Raw genomic sequence first — 18283 nt, forward strand, 5'->3', positions numbered from 1 at the left:
AGAATGAAAAAGTATCTTTGGAAACAGATAGGAAACACCTTAGAAAATGCATCATTCTAACATTAGAATAATGAAAAAACAAGACAGTGCCTTCAACCCTTGTGAAAGGATGTGAGAACAAACCAGTACAGCTATAGGTGTTCTTTATCTACATATAAACAATTCTAGTAAAGGGGGCACTTCAAATTTGATTCAAGCCTGGAAACGCTTCTCATACACACAGATATAAATCTCAAACACTGGGTCAGAATCTTAAAGGAGAAAATCTAACTTGCAGAGATATGAAATGCCATTAGTTGGCCATTCAACCTGTATTTTATTTGCATGCATAAGATATGGAAAAATGAAGAGTCACTTGTAACAGATATTGCTCACTTATAATAGAAGAGCATTTGACTGAAAGGCATTTTGTGAAACGACAGAAAAGAAAGGTTTACAACACAAACATAGAAGTTGTTTTATTTTGGGCATATAATCTTTATTTAAACTGTTACATAGGAATAGCTTTATAGAATAAGATTTCTGAGTAGAATTTTTTCTCTTTCCTCCTATGTCTGTTCCAAGCTTTGATGTTCATACTTTAGTTCCCACACTCTTCCTGGGATGAAGATTTATTTATGTACAAAATTATACTCTGAAAGGCACCTCAATCAACATGACACCTTTATATTTATTTGTAGGATATCACTTGCACAAATTGAAGTGAGAGCAGGGAGTATACAGTGAACACAAGTCGTCAAGAATAATAATTATAAAAGAGGAAAAATAAAGAGTCTGGCATATGAATGTTTCTTCATTACTCCTTAGTATATTTATAATCAACCAATTTCCTCTCACAGCTCTGTAAAACAAGACCTGTATATCTTCCCAGAGTTTGTTTGTAAGCCATACAATTCCAAGTAGCCATGTCTAAAGGCATTTTATAAACTATTTTATAACATGGCATAATAATTTCCCCATGGGGATAGTCACTGGACACATAAATTGTTTCTTTGCCAGGCCAATACGTCCAGTTCTTGATAATGATGTTTTTGACTAGCTTCCAGGAAAAGCTGCCACTTGGTTACATCCATGTTCAGCTCCTTTGCCAGTGACCTTCTGTTCAAGTCACAAGGTTCACAGATGATGAAAACCTTAAGTGTCCCACACAAAAACTCAAGAGATATCTCCCCTGCAGCCAATGTTACACCATGTGTACATATACTTACAGTTTTGCAAAACTTAGTTTACCAACAAGCTTTACCCATGGGAAAGTAACTTTATGCCTTTTGCAGCTAAGGCGTCCATTTGCCTGGGAACTCTCCTGTTTCTGGGAGCTGCCTGTGAATTCCATGCTGATGAGGCCCGATGGAAGTAGAGAGCTTTGCACCAGCAACACTGATGGCCATGCTCAGAAGCAGTGACTTTGAGCAGCAGCAGCAGGCAGCTCTTTGTTCACAGGAGCATTGTCTCCGTCTCAGTATCTCACAGGTTCCATTTCAGATCTGAAATCTTTATGTTGAGTTTCTCTCTTTGTCCTCCTTTCTTAATGTTTTTGGAAGAAGGAAATGGAGAAAAGGAAAGCTTAGAGGAACAACTTACACCAGGATATCACTTCTCTTGCTGCACCATACAACCAATGTTATCATGGCACATGTCAACATGACTGGGATCAAGATCAGAGTTATGAGAATTTCATCTGGTGGATCTTCCCAGTGAACCTTTTCTGAAGTACAGTTTGAAAAGAATTGTTTATGAATTCCAGTGATAAACCCCTCTGCGAGGGGGTTTGGCCAAAAACAACTCGCGTTGTTAGCTTCACGTTCTGTGCACTGGGTAAAGTTGTCGTAATACCTAGGAGAAGAAGAAAATTAAGAGAAGTTTAAACAGAACATATACGCATATCACACTTAGCGAAAGCTATATAGGGTTCCATATAGAATCTGTAAGAGTGGGTCTATCATGTAGATATTCTGCTGAAGGATCTTTAATGGAAGCTGTGGGTACCAAATACTACACAGTGAGCCAGAAGGAGAATGGACTCACACGTACTCATACAACTGAGAGATTTCATGTGAAATCCTGACATCTTGGACAGACAGTGGTCAAAACCCTGTCTTTTGGGTGCTGTTACTACAGACAGGACCTCCTAATGCCACTTAAGTAGAATTAGAACCCCTCACTGCAGACATCTACAGTATCTTTAAAAAACATACATACAAATGTGCCAAGAACAGGACATTTTAGCAAAATATGGATAATTCATGCCTCATCTGTCATTGGACATGATGTTGTGGCAAAAATGATGATGTGACGCTGGGACTGTGCCACAACATGCATTACTGCGTAACAATTTTAGTTTTGTTGTACCCTCAGTCAGTAAGAAGATAATGGGAAAATAAACACACTGAAAGTTAGCTTTTGACAACCTTTATCTTTTTCCTAACTCCAGCAAATGCCCAGTAGCCAAAAAAAAAAAAAAAAAAAAAAAGAATCACACCTAATTACACATGTTCACAATGCTCATGAAAGATTGTGAACCCCTTGTAAAGCCTAATACTTGATTTCAACACAGCATGTGCTGAAATTTACCTGTCCAGGGATAACCTATATTTATGAGAATTGGCTACCCCTCAGGAAAAAAAAAGGAAACAATAAGCCTAAATGAGTAATCGGATGGGTTTTGTGGTGTTATCATAAGCTGAAGAAATTCAGGAAGCAAATGGAGTTTGGGGACGGAGATCGGAAATTGAGAAGACGAAGAGTGTCTGGTCAGTACATGAACAGGGCAAGAAATAAGGAAGCTGAATTATTGTCTGTTGCATTTTTAAATATTTCTTTCAGTCCTGCATGACTCAATAAACTCACTTCAAAGGGAAATTAAAAACAGAAAGGAGACAGCAAGAAACCACATGACACCTCAAGAGATAGCATCCTGCACTATTATCTGAAGGCCCTACCCTGCCTTTCAGTACTTGTAAATACAGTAACTCCTGATGAATGACTCATTCTGACATTAAGTACTGCACAGGACTAATGCTGACTCAATCCTTTGCTGTGAAGTAGTGGAGGAGAGATATTCAGTGTTTGGGTCAAGACTGACGTCCACTCTCTATTGCCTGTCTGTCAGGGGAAATGTCTGCCTGCCCATGCTACAAGCACACGTGTTGAGAATACAGGCTGCAGAGCATCTACGTTCTCAGGCTATGTTCAAGGAAGAAGAAAAAGCCTCACAGAAAGGTCCTTCTGCAGCCTCCTCACAGTTCTCATTCTCAGGGAGTTTGAGCTGATGCCGCTTTATTCATGAGCAAATACGCAGATGCATATTATGCACAATGTAGGTATATTTTAAGCAAAGCAACTAGAAAGGAAGTTTTTGTGACAACGTCAGCAGCCGCAGGGAAACAACAGGAAATAAGCTAAAAATAAAATATTTGTTATTTTAATAGTGTCAGTCTTCCATGCGACCCGGTAGCATCCATTCTTTATGTCCTTGGACAAAATTAGAAGCTGAAGATGTCTAGCTGAATACGGGACAGACAGTCCCAGAGGACCTGAAGAATAATACATCTAAAGGCATGCCTACAAGGTTGAACAGACTACAATGCAGAGATGGCAGAGCTAGCACCCAGTTGCCCAGACAGGTTAGTGCTTCATGTAGCACAGACACCAGGCAGGGCTCCAGAGAGCGCTGGGCTCTGCTCCAGCCCTGCTCTGGTGAGCAAGCTTGTCCCATCAACTGCTGCTCCAGCTCCCCGCTGCCACAGGCACCTCAATTTGCCCATCTGTTCATGCAGAATAGCAAAACCAACAATAAATCCTGGTGACCTGGGCAGACTTTAAATAAAAGTACCCTAAACTGGAATATTTAATGATAGAAACCCCTTTTTTTTCTCTTTTTTTTTTCTGGGTGTAAAATCCTATTGAAAGTTCACTGTTCTTTCAAGAATTCTGTAGGTTTTTTTCATAAATGTTAGATGGTGTCAACAAAAACATTTCTCACTGATTTTGCATTTCAAGTACAACATAGCTAGAAAAATCTGGTTAAATGTTGCCAAAAGGCCAGATAAAAATAATTAGGGAGTTATATTGTATTTGAAAGACTGAATCCCTAAGAGCCAAAACAGAGTAAAAATGTTATCTTAATAGTTTGAATTCCTTACAATTTTCCCTTAACACCCTCTTTCTCTCAAAAAAAAGCTACCTGCACTATAGCTGTTTTTTCACACAATTGTGAGAATGTAGATAAGAAAAAAATCTCAACTATTTGAGAATTACATGTCTGCCAGTAAAGCTCAATTCATTTAAATATTTATGTAATTTAGTAATTTAGATTTTATGTACTGCAACAGAAAGTTCACGTTAAAAAAAAAAAAAAATCCTCTGCATGGTACTGTAACAGCTGCCTCAGAAGTGAGCAACTGAATCCTCATTACTGCGGCACGGGCATTTTGTAGTTGATCAATCGGTTTGCAAGTTGTTGGGCTTTATTAAGAGGGAGGTGGGGGTTAATAGATATTTAATTCCAGTTCAATTCTCCTATGCTTAATTTTCTTATGCCTTATGTAATTCTCTTTATTCAAATGGTAGAGGCTAGAGTAGGAAACCTTTTCATTCTGTATAATAAAATGCCTATCACAAAGACACTCTGACCTCTGACTGGAGGTACTTCAACACAAATGCATAAAAATTACACACTTTGTGAAAGGAAAGAATGAGATATTACATTTTCTACTTATTCCCAGACCAAGTAATTGGAGAGCAGTACAGTAGCACAAGCTACTTCACCTCTTGGATTATAAGGAGGTGTGGGAAGGTTATTATTCTCTGTGCTGAGTCACATTTTCATCTCTTTCAGGCTAGCTACAAGCACCATAGTTAGTTAATACTCAGAAAAGGTATATTCACTGGGAGCCAGGTCACAAGCTTTGTGATCAGTGGGCTGAAAAATTAATGTATCTGTGAGTTTTAACTCAGTTCAGTAGGCCAGTACCAAAAAACAAAACCAAGCATAGTCTGAGCACCAAAATTCATATAAAGATATGCTTTCCCCTGATATGCTCAGGAGAATCTTTGTAAGTTTTAGTGAGGAACCAACTACTTGGTCATACTGTGTATCTCTCACTTTCAGAGAACGTGAAAAATACTTAATTCCTCTTTGGAGCAATCTGTGAGCTGTAAACACATTTGTCTTGAAAGACAATTTTCAATATTCCAGAGCAACACTTCATTTTCAGAGCACAAACACTTTCTCCTGTACTTCATGTTTCCACTAAAACACATAATAACAATTGTGTGGTTAGTTTTTGTAAAAAATGTGGAAAATTCTATTTTGTGAGTTATTTTACCTGTGAGAAAATGTATTTATATATATTTACCTATAACCAAGAACCTGGACAACAGGCAGTTATTTTCAGGAATGCTAGTGCACACATTTGCCTTAATGGGACAGTGTTTCATGGAGTGCCCACTCAAACTATTTAAATAGACAGCTGGATGTATTACATCTCACCTATCTCAGGGTACCCAGTTGCCTACCACTCAGGGAGCTGCTCAGTCTAAGTTGGGGCTTGAATCTCATCCATAGCTTGCCACATCCCCAGGAAGGAATGTGGTAAATTCTTGCTCTTTCTTCCTGAACACCCCTGCACAGAAAAACTGCAGAGATGATTGGTTTACAAACACAAAAAAAATACAAATCCCTCCTCCAAATTTTCATGAGACCAAGAAAACAAATAAATTGTCATTAAGAGTTTCAACAAATGAGCACTTTCCAAAGAAAAATTATTATTTCAAAAAATCCCAAACAATTCTCAAAAAGCAGAGTACCATATATCATGTTACTGAAGACAAACTTCTGAAGGCATTCGCTGGCTGCAGCCAGCAGACCCACCAGAAGTTCCAGTAAGAGAATTTTGCCACCTCTCCAGCACTCATGGATAGACCACTCCAGAGACACTCTGCGCACATGCAGTCAGGGGTGTTTTGCCATTGCTTAATGAGATGGGTCAGGAATTAAAAAATAAAACAATCATCGCACTTTCACTCTCCCATTTTACATAAATCAGCTTCATGATTAGTGACATAATTATGGGAGGGTACAGCAGAGTATATACACTATGAGTTAATTTTTGTATTTTGATTCCACTAAGTATTCAGAAAATACAGGGAAAATTCTCTCTAGCATAAACAAGTTTTGATGTAAATCAGTTAATAAATACTCCAGGGACACTCACTCCTTCTGCTACCCTACAATCCTGGACAGGAATCTAGAGGCACTGTTCCAGGATACTACAAGTTATGTGGCGTATTTTAATAAAGATGTTTTAAAAATCTTTTTTTTCTCCCCAGATGGTTCAACCAAGAAATGTCTTTATACATAGTCATATATTAAATTAGAGTTCAAAGTGAATGATCATCCTTGTAACCTCCACCCAGTCTGGAATGAGAAATGCTGAAATAATAATAATTATAAATATCATATGATGAGAAAGGCTCTTCATATATCATTTTCCACAGATGAAATGAAGGCAGGAAGTATCAAGCAACCTCACAAAAAAAAAAAAAAGCCTATTCTTCTGTGATATGCAGCCAGATTTTATAGAATTTAAGGGTGTAACAGTCTGGATGAACTTCAAATAAGGAACCAAACCTTAAGATTATTATCTCCTGAGATTTCACCATCACATTAAAAGGAAAGCTTTAGTTTTATAATCAGCTATGAGCCTACAAATATGGTGGAATATTTCTGAGCTTTTTTCATTCAACATCTCTCCAAACAGATTTGTGGCTGTATCTCACCGTTCCTTTAATCATGTATCTTCTGCCAAGAGTATTCTCACAGACACACTTCTACCTCCCTACTCGGATCAGATCTGCTGTTGTGCATCTCCAATATAGATTTCAGCCAGAAGAAAATAACGCACTACAAAACAAAGAAGGAAATAAATGGGGGTGGGGGGGAGGCAAAAAACCCCTCACTGGTTTAATGACAACATTATAAAGTATAGCTTACTCTCATGCCACTAAATAATGGGTATTGTGACAGATTTACTCACTTGGGTTGAAAATAATAAATACATTCTGGTGTCCTTTGAAATAATTACAGATCTCCACCTTTGGCTTCACATCAACAGCTGTATGGAAAATGAAAAATGGTTGAATAAACCTAACTGAAAACCCTAAAGTACACAACTATTACTAAATTGTTGTTAATTTCCCAAAGGTACAGCAAGAAAATGTAAATATAAAGAGCAACTGTAGATGTAAGCAGTAATTTATATACCTAATATCCATCTCCAATGAGCAGCAGAAACAACAACATTAAGCAAATGTGGAACAAGGAAGGAAATGTAGACTGACACCGGGTACTATCTTATACAGATGAAAAATTTAGTAGCACTGGAGTTTTACCAAGCCAGAAGCTTCTACCATCAAGTGGGCTTTGCCTTCCACCACTCCTGAGCTATATTTTAATGATTATTTATTTGTAAACTCAGCTCATTTTTGGGGAACAGCAGTTCAGAGGGGAAGTATTCTCTGAAGCTATCACTACGCCATGTCTATTGCAGCCAGTCCCATAACTCCCTTGAATTAGACAAAAATGAAAAGAGTAACTGAAGGCAAATCCTAATCCCACAAAAACTTAAGCATATGTATCCAACTTCTTATACGCACCGCACCTCCTAAGTAGCCATCACCATCAGTGATGATGTGTGGAAAAAGATGTATTTAATACACTGAAGAGGCTGCACTGGGTCTCAGATGCTGTCAGCCACCTCACAAATTCCCACCTCTCCAGCCAAGAGAGAAACAGAGATACAGGGAACGCACTGCGGAGGGCACAGGAAAATGCAGGATGCAAGAGCAGCACATGGAATTCGCATCCTGCAATCCAAATGCTGAAACGCTCTGCAAATGTCTGGCTTGCAAAGGTTCATTCATGTACTGTATCTTCCAGATAAGAGTTTGTTTTGCGCCTTAGAGATGATTACCCTGTTGCAGCGTCCCTCTGCTCTATGCAGTGATCTGCTCAAGAGCTGTGGCATTAATATAGTTTGTCTAAACCATTATTTACTATGCTATTGCATGAACAACAAATTATGTCAGAATACATTACTTAATCATGAACTCATCAGGGACAAAGACTAAAATGAAGGCGGCTGAACTTCTCCAAAGAAATCCTTCTTGAGCTAGTTTTCAGAGTAGCAGTGAAGAAATATGTGCTATTTCAGTGGTGAACATGAATTCTCCTGGAAGTTGCCAGGTTGAGGCAAATCCCTTCACCAGTTTGACACAACTTTAACATTAAGCTCCTGAGTTAATTAACACACATATCGGACACTTCGCATTTCTGGCTTAAAATTGTACATTTCTTTATCATAAGAACAGGGTCATCTGTGACTCACTGCTTTTAAATCAGTGGTCAGTTTCTAAAGTTGACTTGAATTACAGCTGATGATAGAGCAGCTGATAGAGATCACAGTTCCAACCACAGCTCATTTCTGCGTAAGCTCCTGAGACGTGGCAGAGTTGCTTGTTAACAAGTTCCTTGGTAAACAGATGTCCCCAGGTTTGCAGCAGCAACCCCGCTATCTCAATTCAGAATAAGCTTAATACGTAACAGTGAGGATTTGGTACTATTTTAGGAAGTCTGATGCCTGCTCTCTGCCCTGGTCCAACACCAGCAGCTATTGTAGTAACACTGACATTTGATGGAAAACAGAGAGAATGGCAAGGGGGAAAGAAGGGCCATTTGTTATTCACTGAAAGCTGAAAGAAAGCAGAGTAATTTTTAAAACAGCCTTTAGTGCTGTGAGCTAAAAAAGACACTTCCAATTCCCAAACTTTGAGAAGAAAGCTTAACCACAAAATGGTATTTGGAAAGAGAATGAGACTGTATGTGGAGGAGAAAGAGGATTAATTAAAATTTACCTTTTTACTATAATGTACCTTTCATTTTAGAAAACTATGATATTACAGCTAATGAAGATAACTGTAACGCTGATGTATTTTCTCACATCTCTTTCTTCTGTCTTGTGCGAACGGTTGTTTGGGACATAATTGTTTGTTTAATATTTTGTGCTTTATTTTATTTTATAAGCAGAGCTTAAGTGTGTAGTGTCGGTCTGGAAGGAAATGAGCCCTTACGAGACCTACAGCAATTGTTTAGAGATAGATTTTTAAAACTAGTGAAATCCCTAAAGAAAGTCACTAAAAGCCCTTGAAATCATGCGTGTTATTTGTAATTTCAGCTACAATCATTCCAAAAGTATTTGGGAATTCTGGTCATATAACCAAAAAGCAAGTTTAACTTGGCACAGATGACAAGGTTTCTACACTCTGCTGTGTTCCTCCTCCTCCTCCAGCACCACGATATGCACTCTTCACGAATGGGTTTCTGAACCATCATGCTGTACAGCACGACGCTGGAGCACCACAAGGAACTGTGGCAGTTTGTCATCCAGATGCTCATGAAGAAGAGGTGTTACCAACCCAATCTGCATGCGCTCATCAGTTAGACATCTCTGTTCCTTATTTGTCCCTCTGTAAAATGAGGCTGAAGTAGCATTGTCCAACCTCACAAAAATACTGTGTAATAAAAGACAATGTAATCTCTGATGACTACCTTAATAGGGATCATGTGTCACATACAAACAGTTGGCGCCCAGTTTAGATGTCCAAAATTTTCCCAAGTATATAACAATAATCCCTGTATTATTTGATTGATTGCCTTGTAAGTGTTAAAATGAAGCCCACAGTAGCTGTATCTGTTCCTCATTCTCAATCCTGTTTGCTGTGCTGCTCAAACTGTAGGTAGCAGGTTAAACAAAGCAAAGAAAGCCTTCCCTTTACAATTTCTGCTATAAAAGAGCCAGACAAATGTGGCATATTTTCCATAACGCTTCATAATATCTGTACTCAAACTCACACATGTAAGCATCCCTGCAGTGACAGTGAGAGACTAGATACCACTGAAAAATGAATAAACAAATAAAACCAGCATGGAAAACTGTATAGTTTTGGGTTCAAAGTCAGTGAGCAGTTATGAAACACTAGCTAAAATAAAACAACTAATTTCTAAATAAAAGGGGTAATAACACAAAAAACGTGTCCAAGACTGCTATTTCAGACACTGGCTTCTATACGCAAACATTTTAGTGGTTTGTATTTTTTACTAATGGATATAGGCAAAAAAAAAAATTGCTAATAATGTCTCTGTGTCATCTAATACCTTTCATTTATTGATTTGCAAAGGAAGCAAACGTGCTCATCACTTTCTAGATGAGAAAACTCAATCATAATACAGACTCACAATTTGCCCACAGAAGAGTAGTTTGTGGCAGAACCGGGAATAGAGCATGGGTCTTCTGGGCTCAGGACCAGGCTCTAGATACAACCCACACTTCTTACGAGGACTCTGATTCTTATCCTGCAACTAGGGTACTGAAAACCACTCTCTCCTTGTGAAATCTACACTGTTTGAGCTACACACACACACACACACACACCCCCCCCACAACTACATATGACTTAATTCCTTAGGAAACCAGGCCAGAAAGTGGCCTGTTTCTTCCGAGAAAGAGGAGCTCCAGAAAAGCTCAGTCTTTGGGGATTACTTGGCCAACAGAGCACCACGTCTGCCAGAACCTGACAGAGGGGAATGGAAGGATGCCCTGAACTTCTTTCTGCTCTCTCCTCTGCACCTGACTGACATATACAGAAAAGGAAAATGCTGTCCACACTGAAGTCAGGGACAGATAACAAAGCACAAAGTTACACCTGAGCAATTAGCTCAGAATATACACAAAATTGCAACAGCCTGAAGGAGATCCCTGAGTGACTGAGACCTGAGCTGCTCATTTGCAAATAAGGAATACATGAACTACCATCTTTAATTCAAAGTATAAAAGACACCCCGTACCTCAGTCCTGAGCACATACAAGAGGCTCTGCTCCCAGGGAGTTCCTGCAAGCTTTGATGTAAATTCCAGTTTCATTTATGTTACTGAAGACTGCAACACAGTTCCCAGGTTAAGGCGAACTCGGTTACAAACTAATTCTGCGTTGTTATCCACCTCCTCTCTCCCTTTGTTTCCACAAAAAGCAAACCTCAGCACACAGGCCAGATGAGATCCCCAACATGCTTCAACAGAGCCCTAATAACAGGCTATCAGAAGAGAAGGCTTCTGAAGCATTGCACAGCAAGTGAACCACACCACAATACCAGAAATCAGACACAAAATGGGGGTGGGACTCATTACATCTTGCTTTCATCTCACTTCATTCCCCTGCAAATGCATCAAATTTGTATTTTTCATCCGAAGATCAAACCCCTGCCTACATTCAACAAATGGCTTGCCAATTTTAAGTTCTGCATAGATCCTGCAAAGCTCACTAAAAGAAATTTATGTTACATAGACTTGCATATCCTGACAACTTGAAATCATACTTTTGAGACATGCTGCAAATAAGTCCATAAAGGTGAGGAGGTAAAACAGATTTAAGAATTCATAATACTTGTGACTACTTTAAACTTGATTTTCACACCTGCTGTTTCTCCCTTCCACAGTTTCTCATTAAAATGATGACCCCATCAAAGAACTTTGATGTCTGGGAAAATGCACATTTCATAGCAGAAAAGAATAAGCCAGGAAATAAATAATTCCATTTAAAAATAGACCAGACATTTGAGTTCAGCTCAGCCACACAAAAAGAAATCTCTGTGTTCCTTATATACATGGAACCAGGAATGTTCTTAAGAGACCAGTAGCATTTATGTGCTGATTTTTCAGAATAAACTCAGGGCACTGATTCCAGTCTTAAATACAGAAAAATGCATGGACACCTGATAATAGTTTACTCCCTAGTGAGAGGCAAACTTTTGCTCCTAGCAATACTTGTGCACCAGGCTTGTTGTCACCTATGGAATCACGTCACCATCAACTCATCTGTGACCGCTCATCATCTCTCCAGGTATTGCAAAAAGGGAACATGGTCCTTGACAGACAAAATGCAGGTTTTGTACTTGCTCATGGGTAGCTAGGTTCTTCTGTACTTTCAAAACATGTCCGACTTCTCACAAGATCTGTTTTGCAAGCCTGTTTGTCCGAAGACTATACGAAGTACTGTAGTGGTGGGTGTTACCAGCTGATACTGTCTTCTACTCTCTCCAAGTGCTATTGGCTTTTTTTTTTTCCCACAACGCAGAAGCAAGCTTTACTTTTGGAAAGATATACTGTGCTGCTAGCTTTAAAGTAAGCAAAATGATGCACAGGAGCAGCTTAAAAGACAGAAACCTGCATGAGCAGCAGCAGAGGTTGCAGTTTGTCTGGGGCTCTGGTTAGAGTCAGCTCTCTTGAATAACTAAGTCTCAACAGCAAAACAAATGCATACAAAACCACAAAGACACCTTCGCTAACATTGCAGTCCCCAGCAGAACTCCTGCCAATTTGCAAAAAAAAAAAGATGTGCTCCATTCCATCAAACTCTGCAGCAATGTACTAGCCCCTAATCATTTAAGAATTAATCCTACTATTGAACTAAACATATTAATCCTAGTATTATTAATCTACTTCAAAATGTAGATGAAAATCTAGAATGAGCATGGACATTAACTGCTTTACTGGCAAACCACTGTGGGAGTGGTCACTGCTAAGCTGCAGCAATGTTCTGCTAAACTTAGGTCTAATGAAACGTAGTGTTCCCACAGGAACAGAGTTCCTCCTCCAGCCAAATCACTGAACACACTGAAAAATTCTAACCCTCAAATTCAGCAACAGGAAAAACAAAATTACTGCTAAACCACAGACCTAGAATGGAATTCCTCAACAGTAATGTTTTATTGCTATTTAAATCATCACTTCCAGACCCAGATAAAGGAGGTGGTGTTCTAGTGGGAATGGCAGTAAAAAAGCCGCCCTGTAAACAGCCTACATAATGTTGTCAAAAAACTCCTACCTTCAATACCATAATACAGTTCAGTCCCTTGCCAGTTTAATCTGGCCAAGCAGCAAGATAATAATTTCTCACTAATCATTCCCTGGAAAGAATGTAGGTAATTCTAACACAGTAACTTTCCCTGTAATTATATTTATACAACATTAGTCTATAACCTTTATTCTTATGGTAAATGGATGACAAATAAAAAGATGCTTTTTCAATTTGTAGATCAGTAAGCCACTAAACCAATGCAGTGCAATACAATTATACCACGGTAACTTTCAGTTGGCCAGCCTGAATATTAGAAACAGTTTAGCCTTACCTACATGCACCTCAGAACAAGCTCATGTAACTCATTTTTGCAGACAGCTTTGCTCAGCTCCATTCTCCTGTGGAGTGGACTGGTATCATTCCCAATCTACCTGGTTTTAAAGGAAGACAGTTGAGCTGACATTGCACTGCAGCTGGTGCTGGAGCTTTTGTGCGGACGTATCCACTGCAAGACTCCTTTTCTTCTGAAGCTCAAAGCACAGGTCCCTGCTCAACTCCAAAAGCAATAATTCATATGAATGAGAAGAAAATTTGTTTGCTGTCATTTGAAGAATAGGGAATCTCATTTGCAGAACTGTAGCCAACAGTGAACATCACAACTTATCAGTAAACATGTTTTTATGCTTCTGAAAAGTGAGCTGTGTTTTCAGCACTGCTTGGAAACGAAGAATAGCAAGACCCACATCATCTAGACAAATGGTAAGTGCCCTTGTTGATCAAGTCCTATCCCATTTATATTCAAAGCAATATCACTGGAAGTCTAAGGAATGCCATAGCAACATTTGTACAAGATTACTGAGCTTCATTGTTCCAAGATTTCTATAGCCCCTCCAGCTTCTTTCAAGAAAAACAAAGCTCAATGTAAATGAATCTAACAACTGAGGGAAAGGGGCCTTGACATGTTCCTTGATATCTTCAAGTAAGCAGATTCAGAGATAACAAAAGTAAAGGACGCTGAACAATGTCCATGAAGGTTAATTTTTGAGTTCTTACTGTTACAGAATAGTTGTTTTCCTTCCTGGAGTATTCTGACTGCACAAAGCACTATCTGTGTGTAGAAAACCTCAGTTGTGTCAAGTTTATAAATTGGCTGGTGACACTGCACCCTCAAATACCACCACCCCAGTCACAAATGAACTCTTACACTTGTCACTTATTTCCTGCTCAGCATTGCTCTTTACCTCTCAGTTGAAATGCCATAGCAGGTGGCTGTGGACCTTCCATGCACAAACAGGTATTTGCTTGCAAACAGTCAGTAGAGAAAAAAAATAAAACTTAACAGCATGCCAAAAGGAGAAATTGTACAAAAGCACAAGATAGCTCAGCAGCTCAGAGAATTTAATTGCATTAAACATCTTAAGTGAGGACAGTTATCTTGATACAAGTGCATTATACTGAACAATACTGTTCAGCAGTGATTCTTCTTTAAGAAAAAAAAAAAAAAAAAAAACAAAAACCACACTTCCCCCAAAAATCAGTGTAATTAATTCATATTAGAGTATTTCTTTGAAGCAGAATGGGTTTGAATGCTAAATTTTGTAAAAGCACTAAATACTTCCAATCCTATGTGACATAACATGGTTTTTGAGGAAAAGAAATATTTCATAAGGACAGTTCTCTCAAAAAAATAACGTCCTATCTGTATTTTGCTGTCTCTAGAATGGGAGAATTTTATCAGTAGAAAATATCTTCAGTGCATGCAAGCAATAAATTTTCAGTTTAGTAGCAAGGACATTACATAGAATTATTATTCAAGGTATCCCATGCTGCAATTTTGTTAGACACATCTCTAATGAAGGGGAGCAGCCAATACATAAAACAAGTTACAGGGAACAGAATTGCTACAGAAGCCCGTTCTCTCACTTCACATTTAACAGTCTCCAACCACTGAATACTTTTCATGGGGAGAAGGTAACACATTTCTGCTTGGCAAGACCTAAAAGAAAAGCTCTTCTGCCAGCAAACCAAACCTCCTTCGGAGAGCTGAAGGGATTGCTGCTACAAAACAGCTTTTTTGTTCACATGATCTACATGACCCGCTTCTAGTTTGTATGGAGATAAAAGATGTTTCCAGTGATGATTAATGTCCCCCTAAAAATTAAAAAGACAAAATAGGTCTATGTCAGTTGTCATCAGTTTTCCCATCTTATTTATCAGTGGGGTACATTTTCTTTCATCTTCCTTTTCTCATCAACATACCTGTAGCCCTTATTATTCTTCACATCCCTTGCCAAATTCAGCTCCAGCTATGCCTTAGCTTTCTTGATTGCACCCCTACACATCTGGGCAGCATCTCTATGTTCTTCCCAGAATACATGTCCCTGGTTCCACTGCCTGTGCATTTCCTTCTTACACTTTCATTTGACCAGGAGGTCCTCACTTAGCCATGCTGGTGTCCTGCCTTCCTTGCCTGATTTCTTACACATAGGAAGTGAGAGCTCTTGTGTTCTATAAACATGTCCTTAAAGAGCTGCCATCTCTGTTCCGCTCCTTTATACCTGAGGGCAATTTCTCAGGGGGTCCCATCCACTAATTCCTTAAACAACTGAAAGTTTGGTCTCCTAAAATTCAGGGTCCTGACTCTACACTTCATCTGGCCCATATCCCACAAGACCGTGAATTCCACCAGGGCATGATCACTGCAGACCAGGCTGCCACCAGTCTTGACCTCTAACATGAACAGTTCCCACTCTGCTTCTAAATGCCTTGTAAGCAGTGCAGAGATGGCAGCAGGGGCAACACTCTGTTAAGCAAAGGCGAGGGAGGCAATTCTCTCTTCAGAGAAAACAGATCAAATCAAGAGTTACTTTAGAAAGGCACTCAAGCTACTGCCTGTTTCAGCAGCCTCCTAAGTATTCACATCTCCTCAAAGGCTGAGGAGTTGCATGAACTTTAGGTTCCTTTTCTTCTAAAGTTTAAGAGATTCTCAAGATAATGCTGTATTTCAGACCCTCACATGCACACCTGTAATGCTGACATGCAAATAATGTAAAAATAAGTATCAGAATCTTTACAGAACCACATAGGTTTTGCTTCCAAAGAGATGTTCTAATATGGCTGTTTATCTTCCCCTTTGTAGTTTGCTTTCCAAGACCCATGAAATCCTCAGTGGCTACATGGTGCAAGCTTGGCAACACTTTCTATGTAACACAGCAACTTCTAAAGCCGTGTTGGGGCCTGGCCCATGCCTATCGAGCCGCTGCCCAGTGCCCTCAAAGGGGCAAGAAGGTCTCCTGCTCTGAGGCCACGCAAATGTGTACTGAGACTAAACCAGAGACCTAACCCTCAACTATAATAGCTGCTCCTGTAGTCAAGAAGAAACAGTGGAAGCAGAGGTCAACTTGGTTAGTAAGAGGAGAAGCAGCTCCTCTTGAGAAGGGGAGAGGGGAAGAATCAGAAGAGGCAGCCTATTCTGCAGCAAGACAGGAGAGGAAAGAGATATAAATCATAAAAGAGGCAAAAATTATCTAGTTCCTATGCATGACCAAGCTCCAAGATAGGCAAAAAGATTTCACCCATCAGACAGGCGAGCGAATTTCTACCTGGTTGCTCCAATGCTGGGAATGTAAGAGCGAACTATTTATACCTCGGTGGGCCCATGTAACATCAGGACATCCAGGGACAGATGCAACGTACATTTGGGCTTGAGATCGAGGGGTGGACCTAACTACTGAAGCCATTGCACAGGTTATTCATGAATGTGAAACATGCACCATAATCAAGTGAGCCACGTGAGTAAAGCCTCTCTGTTGTAAAGGACGGTGGCTGCAATATCAGTAAGGGAGGCCTCACAGACTGATTATATCACACTGCCACAAACCCACCAAGGCAAACGTCATCTGCTTACCACGGGAGAAGTAACAACTGAATGGTTGGAAACATACCCTGTAACCCAAACCACTGCCTGAAATGCCATCCTCGGCCTTGAAAAGCAAGTTCTGTGGCAGCACAGCACCTGAGAAAGAACTGAGTCAGAGAACGGGACTCATTTCCAAAACAACCTCATTAGCACCTGGGCCAAGGAACATGGCACTGATTGGGTGTGCCACATTCTCTATCACACACAAGCTGCCGGAAAGACTGAAAGACACAGTGGACTGTTAAAGACCATACTGAAAGGGATGGGCACTGGGACATATAAGCAGCAGGATGCAAATTTAGCAGAAGCCACTTGGCTAGTTAATACCAGAGGATCGGGAAACTGACCTAGCCCTGACCAAATAAAACCCCTGCATATTGTAGAAGGAGATAAGGGCCCTGTAATGCATGTGAACTGGCTGGGAAAGACAGCATGGTTTGCTTCTCCCCTGGGAAAAGGCAAACCTGTTTGTGGGATTGCTTTTGCTCAAGGATCCAGTACACATGGTGGGTAATGAAGGAGGATGGGGAAATCCGATGTGTACCTCAAGGAGATTTAACCTTAGGGGAAAATAACACATGATTTGAGTTGTCTATTTTAGGAAGTACCACAGCAGGAATCACCTAAAGCAAGAGTGTTGCAAAAGCTGAACAAGTGCAGCAGCGACCTAACCTGAGCCGATTTTGGTGTCCAGTAACTCAACACAACACACCTCTCCTGTTCAGAGTGACCACCATAATAGAGAGAACACAAGTCACAGACTAAATTAACTCAGTGGACTTGTTATGGACATTTCACAGGAACTGTGAAATGCAGACTAAGGGAAGATATCCGTGTACAAATTAAAGGATCTGAAGGGGGCCAGTGGTTAATGAGAATGTGTTGAATAGTGTAGTTCCCAAGCAGGACATAAATGGTATGGAATAAGGGGTGGAGATTGTACAGGGCCTGGCTAGGAGAGAATTAATTTTCGTCATAGCAGCTCATATGGTGCTGTGTTTTAGAATTTTGACCAAAACGGTACTGGTAACACACTAATGCTCTAGCTGTTGCCGAACGGTGTTTGTACAGCATCAAGGCCTTCTCTGTTTCTCACTCTGCCCGCTCAATGAATAGATTGGTGGGTGCACAATAGGCTGGGAGGGGACACAACCAGGCAGATGGCCCGAACTAACCACAGAGATGCTCCATACCATATAACATCATGCTCAGCAATAAAAAGGAAAAAAGCAGGGTTTAGGGAGGTTAGTTGTCTTTTTGCTTGGGAACTGGCTGCACATTGGTCTACCCACAGGACGTGGGGAGTGATTGCCTTTGCATCACTTGTTTTATTTTCTTCTCTCTCTTTCCACTTATCCTTCACTTTTTAAACAGTTTAATTATTTATTTGTTTTATCATGACCCCAAAGTTTTCTTGCTTTTATTCTTCCTTTCCTCCTTCCCTGCCCCACTG

At 39.9% G+C, this 18283-nt stretch overlaps 1 protein-coding gene across 4 annotated transcripts in view; it reads right to left on the bottom strand.

The window, feature by feature from the left end:
• Window positions 1-447: 447 nt before the first annotated feature.
• The window catches only part of RAMP3 (receptor activity modifying protein 3), an 88660-nt gene continuing 70824 nt past the window's right edge, over window positions 448-18283 (bottom strand). For all 4 annotated transcript variants that reach the window (XM_087766266.1, XM_087766250.1, XM_087766239.1 and 1 more), the window contains one exon: window positions 448-1833. In XM_087766266.1, the coding sequence (XP_087622392.1) occupies window positions 1578-1833 (256 nt within the window). In that variant the 3' untranslated portion in view covers window positions 448-1577. The remainder of the gene's footprint in view (window positions 1834-18283) is intronic.

The sequence above is a fragment of the Nipponia nippon genome, unplaced genomic scaffold (genome assembly GCF_047370975.1).
Source record: "Nipponia nippon isolate SJK-2023a ecotype South Korea unplaced genomic scaffold, ASM4737097v1 scaffold_1, whole genome shotgun sequence".
Taxonomy (NCBI): domain Eukaryota; kingdom Metazoa; phylum Chordata; class Aves; order Pelecaniformes; family Threskiornithidae; genus Nipponia; species Nipponia nippon.